Source organism: Antrostomus carolinensis, unplaced genomic scaffold, assembly GCF_000700745.2.
Source record: "Antrostomus carolinensis isolate BGI_N321 unplaced genomic scaffold, ASM70074v2 Scaffold22846, whole genome shotgun sequence".
In the NCBI taxonomy this organism is placed as follows: domain Eukaryota; kingdom Metazoa; phylum Chordata; class Aves; order Caprimulgiformes; family Caprimulgidae; genus Antrostomus; species Antrostomus carolinensis.
In genome coordinates this window covers 1-6,783 of record NW_010320081.1, presented here as the reverse complement: position 1 = coordinate 6,783, position 6,783 = coordinate 1, and the positions used below count along the sequence as shown (strand labels likewise).

The following is a 6,783-nucleotide window of genomic DNA, read 5'->3' as shown; positions in this document are numbered from 1 at the left end:
TGTACTATATTAGAACATTAATAATTAAAAATTGATATTGACTTCTCATCCAAATTCAGATGGCTTACCGCTTCCTAGAAATCCTCTTTACCCTTCTGGAAAAATTAGCAAATTACTGATTTCACCTTCTTTCACAGTATTCAAGGTGACTGAAACTTACTCCTAAAGGAGAGGTGAAGGAAAGGGTATTATTATTTCATATTGCATTCAAATTACTGTAACAAACTAGAGTCACATTTTAGCAAAATCTCCCAGCAGTGTCACAAAGCGTTGTCCCAGTTGTCCCAAAATGCTGTGGCAAGGGCTTCTTCCCCCACCCATGTAACAAGTCACTCCAGCACCCCTCGGGGTTTCAAACACCAGGAAAAAAAAATCTAACACTGACCTGAACGTAACCCCCTGTGAGTCATACGAGCTAATAGTTTAATTCACCCTCTACTAATAATTAATCTCGATTTCCCATTTGGAGAGTAACATTATTGTCAAAAATCTTAACTATTGGCAGCATCTGCATTGCTGGTTTAATTTCTAGCAAGAGCAATCCAGGTGCTGCTATCATCTGCTATACATTTTAATTGAACAAGTGGAATATACAATTCATATTTGAAAATTAAGCCGTCCAAGTCCACGCAACGTCCATCGAGAACAAATGTGATGTCGCAAGAAAATACACGATCTGATTTATCTACTAAGGTTCCTCAGAGCGTATCCTATCCCGAGATAAGATCCAATGCCTTTAGGATCAGACTGAAGCCAGGGGCAATCGTAAGGAAAGAACCAAGTGCGCTTTAGGCGGGCGAGCTTTCTGACAGTATTTAATGGTTTGCAGCGTCTGCTTGTCGAGGCCAGCCTTCATCCTCAACGCCAGAGTCGTACTCTTCTTCAGATGAATCTTTAGTGGGAGCCCTATAATTAAAACAAACTGATCAGATACTTTAGAAATTAAAGGAAAAAAAAAAAGAATGGAGAGATTAAGTTTCCAAAGTTCCTGGTAAACATGCCACCTGCAAAGTGCCCTGATGACAAACGTTCTGACAAGCATCCAGCTGCTAAACAACCTTCTGCTCTGAAAATGGTGCTGTGTGGATTTACACTGCCACCAGCATGCAGTCTCATTACTGAAAATCAAAAGGCTACTAAATTCAGTTCAGTTGTTTTGATTTAAATTTAGTATTCCCAGCAAACATGAATGCTGGTGCTCTACAAAAAATCAATCAGAGCAACCATCAATGGTAAATATAATACTTTCCACTCCAACCAGCCTCTTTAAAACATTAAGTGTGCTGAGCCAAGCTTCAGCACAGACACAGGTGAATCCAAAGCAGAGAAAATAACTCAAAAAAGTTGTCAGAGGCTTTGAGCAACCTGGTCTAGTGGAAGGTGTCCCTGCTGATGGCAGGGGGGTTGGAACTAGATGATCTTTAAGGTCCTTTCCAATCCAAACCAGTCTATGATTCTATGAGGTAGAAACCAAGCCAGAGTTCCTAAATCTCAGTCCTGTGCTTTTAACCTGACCCATCCCCTCTCAACTCTGTCCTTTGCTCTCCAAGATTTTTTTGCATTTCTTTTTTTTAAATCTATATTTGTCCACTTCTTTCAGCGCTCTACCACATCATTACTATAATGCACACGTTACAACATTTAAATTTAAGCTGAAAGAGGAGAGGTTTAGATTAGATATTAGGAAGAAGTTCTTCACTGTGAGGGTGGTGAGACACTGGCCCAGGTTGGCCAGAGAAGCTGTGGCTGCTCCTCCCTGGAAGTGTTGAAGGCCAGGTTGGATGAGGCTTTGAGCAACCTGGTCTAGTGGAAGGTGTCCCTGCTGATGGCAGGGGGGTTGGAACTGGATGATCTTTAAGGTCCCTTCCAACCCAAACCATTCTATGATTCTATGATTCTATGAAATTAATTATTTTAACAAGAGTTCAGAAAATCAATAGACGTGCCTTCTTGGCTGCAAGAGCAATGGAGAAGAAAACTGCAGCAGTCTGGAGCTTGTGTGAAAAAAAAAATTAAAAAAGATTGAACAACAATACAAAAAAACTCCCCAAAACACCTCAGAGTGGCAGAAATAAGGAAAAAGCTCTGTTTCAGAAACTTTAGTACAGTCACAATTAAACTTCAGATTTTTACTGTTACCTTCTGATGTTTATAATTTACTTCCATTGCTACAGGTATACACACACACACAAAAAGCTTAAAAGTAACTTCATATATAAGTTTATTTTTTAATATGTATTTAAAAACTAAACAATACAAACCCAAAGCCTCTAGACAGAACAGGGACTAATTCAGCTGTGTACAATATACAGAAAATTGGATCTTTTTCAGGTTGTGTGCATGGTTTTGTGTTTATAGGCTTGTTCCTACAGCAAACATCAGAATACCTGTCTAGCTGTATAACTCGTCTGTTCTGACACTTCCAGTATGGTTTTACCTAATGTATCCTGGCTCTTTTTTGCCTTCTACAACATCTTTGTCAACTTCCACGCATACAATGTCAGAATTGGGCACTTCAAACATGGGCTCCAGCAACAGCTTTTCCTACAAGAAAATAGAAGGGAAAAAAAAAATACATATATATGTATTTCTGTATGCCCTCTTCTCCCTAACAACATGGTTAGCAAGTGATTGTCAGAGCTAGAGGGTTTTCTTGAAAGAAATCTAAATACCCACAGTTTTAGAAAGAGACTTATTGTATCCATATAAGAACCAGAACTAAGTGAGGTTTTGACTGAAAATTGTCATGATTAAGTCCTTACACATGAGCTTCATTTACTCAGTATGAGACTTAACTTACTCACCATTATAGATCGAAGACCTCTTGCACCAGTTTTTCTGTCCAGGGCTAGTCTGGCTATAGCCTTCAATGCATCTTCAGTTACATTTAATTCACACTACATAGAGAAAAATGGGAAGTTCAGTTAATTGTTTCATTTATAACTCAACAACATGTTGAGTGCAGCAACACAAACTTTACTGAAAAGAACCAGCAGTAGTGATTTACTTGTTATAGACCTGAACATTTAATATTTAAGCTACATAAAGCTTCGGCTACACTTTGCTTTTGACTAACATTACTGGTATTGACTATGTCCCTTTACCTACAAGTACCTTTACAGCACCTGAAGTGGCTCTTGATGTCTGGCAAGGTCGTGGATGTTCATTTCAATGTTAACATGAAGAGCAGCTCAACTACTTCCAGATTACTTGCCCCACAAGGACCTTTATCCAACCTAAACCAGTCAGGTCTGAATGAGTAAGCTTACCTTTCCCCCTCCTCCCCAGAATGGGGAGGTGCACACATGGGAGGAAGAAGTGATTTCAATTGGTATTTTAGATCATTTTAACACTGTATTTATAAACAAGAATATTGAAGAGTTATCAAATAAAAAAAAAAATCAAACCTTATCCATGCTGAAAAGTGCCTGGTATTGAGGAACCACAGCATTTCGTGGCTCAGTAAGAATCCGTACAAGGGTTTTCTCATCTAGGCTGTGCAGAGGAACCACAACGGGCAAACGTCCCACAAACTCAGGGATCATCCCAAATTCTATGAGATCTCTGGCTTCTACGTGACGCAGCAAGCGATCTTTTTCTTCAATATCTTCATGTGGATCAGACTCTCCACTTATATTTGCAAGATCAGCAGCTGCTGCAGCTCTTCTGCCTTTTCCCATATTAGCTGGTGTCCCAAATCCTAGATACTGCAAAATAAACATGTTATGCTTACAGAACTAGAATAACTAAGTTTCCTTGATGTAACTAAATAATGTTTTCATGTGCATTAAAAAAAAAATTCTGGAGTGACTGATTATGTCATTACATTTTAATTCAAACTCAAGAAATTACTTATAGTAAAATGAGACTCCTTGCACACAGTCTATTTCTTATAACATTTATTTCCCCCCTCAGTAAGGGGTCCCATCAGACTGAGTATAAGAGTAAGTCTTTCTTATTACAAAAAAAGGTTAGTAACACATCCTGGTAAGTTTCCAAATACCAGTGACACTCAAAAGGGCTCTTCCAAAATGAAGCAAGTGTGTACAAAAATGTTTATGTGAAAAGCTACATGAACTATCACAAACAGTGATTTGGATTTCAGTCACTCTTCTGTTAGAAACAGGGGGTGTCAGAAAGCTGCAGCCAGAACTCTGTCCTCAGACATTAATACACAAAACAGTGAACTCCATGACTAGGTATTTTAAGAAGATGATAGCTTTTAACATAATTTGCTCAAACTGAGTATCAACAACAAAAGCTTTTTTCTACTGACATCCAAAAGTTTTCTCAGTTTCCTATTTCGTACACTCCAACTGAAAAAAAAAATCCTATTATAACTGCTGGAACTGTTTCACATATTCTGTTTTTAAGAAATGTAAAAAGTTTACCACTTAAGTGTGTTGGTAAGGGACTTGCTGTCCAGTTTTCTATTTTTCTTTCTCCCCCTTTTTTTCCTTATTTGCATATGCTAAAAATTTCTCTGTGGAAGCAGAGACCACTGCAAGCTATTGAAGCCTACTAACCATAGGCTTGCTCTTTGCTACCTTTCTTAGGTCTGACCTCAGGTTCCCAGAAAACAGATGGAAAACCAGTGCTCTACAGACAAACTTTGTGTGTTTACAAATATAACAAGACCTTTAGGAGTCAGCACTGTGAACAGTAATTAAGATAAAAATTTGTCAGTTCAAATACAGCCTGATGCACTCACTTTTTCATTTTTCCTCCTGCTGATAATTCTGTCAAGACCATTAAAAGCACCAGAAGCTACAAAAAGGATGTTTGTTGTGTCAACCTGCACCGTTTCTCCACGTAGTTTACGAGAATTCTTTTCTGGAACGTTTACTATTGTGCCTTCTAATAATTTTAACAAGCCCTAAGAAGGAAAGAAGAAATAAGCAATATAAAATTTCACTGTATAGCATCATATAAGAAGGCACACCATACTATGGTTACTTTCAGAGATGTATCTGCATTTTTTAATCCCTTATGCCCTTATGTGTCTAAAGAAATCAGTTTTCCATACAAGAAACAATCCCATTCAAGGATAAAAAAAAAATAAAACATCTTTTTTTCATGTGACTCTCATGCACATCATGAGCTGCACTTAATAATGAGTTGCTTCAGGAGTTTGGACAAAATGGAAGATGTTATCTATTCTTGTCTCCATTATGCAACTTGCTATTTGAATGCTGCAAAGACTTTTTTTCAGTTAAAAAATTTCAATGAAGCAGTCTCAAATTGCTTTTGGAGATTTTTTTTTTTTTTAATTAAGAAAGTAAAGAGGAAATTTCAAAGGTTAATAATTAAGGAATTGAAGAACTATGACTCTATACACTCCCATGCTCTTTGATATATGATAGGATATCATATATCAATATGCTAGAATATATAGAATATATGCTATTTGATATATAATAGAATGAGACACAGATTCAACGGGCTGTTCACTTACAAAGTAAGTGAACAGCAAAAACAATCACTTCATGGAAGTACTTACTTGTTGAACACCTTCTCCTCCAACGTCCCGTAACTGATGAATACCAGGAACGCTGCCAATCTTATCTACTTCATCCAGAAAAACAATTCCTGCAGTTACAGAAAAGGGCTTTAAGGAAGACTTCGTGTTTTAAAAGAAGCAAGAATTTAGACACAGGGAAGAACACAATTTAAGACAGTTGCAATCTGTTTTACTTCCATATTGTAGATTGGAAAAATATATGAGCAGAATATAAGCAAAACTATGGACAAGAACAATAACTACAAGGTAAGTTTGGAGCTCTGCTCTTATTTCTGATTTAAAGTGTTAAAATTTAGGTAAGCACAAGAGGAACATACATTACAGAACTCCCGGTGGTCTCAAAGTTTAAAACACTTAGGCAGGATTAACACAATCTATGGATGAACTTCAGGAAACATACTGCAGAGGTTTACCTTGCTGAGCTTTTTCTACATTGTAGTTTGCATCTTGCAGGAGTTTTGCAATGACAGATTCAATGTCTTCACCAACGTAGCCAGCTTGAGTCAAGGTAGTACAGTCACAGATAGCAAAAGGTACATCTAGGCATTTAGCTAGAGTCTGAGCCAGCAAGGTTTTACCTGATAAAATAAAAACTGTATGTTAGATGTGCCATATATTTCTTTACAGCACACAAAACCAAGTATTTACCATAGGATCATCTTTACAGTCATTAAAGATTTTGAACAATGCCAGCATGTTCACATATTCATATAAGAATATTTTTCCAAGGGAACTAATTTTCATAAACAGTATTTTTTTTATGTTGGCAAGTTGTATTCCTGAATTAGACTAACAACACATATTTGTGGCAGCTTGAAATGCATACTCTATCACAAATAAAATGTCACACTATATAAACTAAAATACATGTACTTGCATAGATTAAAGATTAAATAAATCAGTAGCCCTTTGCAGACACTTGGGGTGCAGTGCAAAGTCCAATTGCTCCTCCTTTGAAGCTGGGGAGAAACAAAATTAAAACATTTAGTGAATGTCCTCCCAAATAGTCTGCAAAATGCTATCACTTCAGCACAAACACTCCCTCTTCTTACAAACACACAAATATCATTTCTCTTTTAACCTCCCATAACTGATCTGTCTCAGAGGCGAAACACCACAAACCACAGCATCTCAACGTGCCATCTAAAGCAGAGAAACTTTAAATGTGTCTTGTTTCAGCTTAGTGAAACTTGCACCTTTTAATCAGTTAGTAAATAATACAGGCATTTAAAAAAAAAGAATTAAAAAAAGAATTAAAAAAA

At 37.0% G+C, this 6,783-nt stretch overlaps 1 protein-coding gene across 1 annotated transcript; it reads right to left on the bottom strand.

Moving 5' to 3' along the window:
• Positions 1 to 429: 429 nt before the first annotated feature.
• CLPX (caseinolytic mitochondrial matrix peptidase chaperone subunit X) lies at positions 430 to 6,099 on the bottom strand (the record flags this gene model as incomplete). The annotated part of the gene is made up of 7 exons (XM_010169503.2): positions 430 to 906; positions 2,438 to 2,544; positions 2,805 to 2,897; positions 3,408 to 3,707; positions 4,712 to 4,876; positions 5,501 to 5,589; positions 5,935 to 6,099. Coding segments are annotated over 7 exons (1,010 nt in total), but the record flags the coding sequence as incomplete, so codon positions are not given.
• Between the last annotated feature and the right edge of the window lie 684 nt (positions 6,100 to 6,783).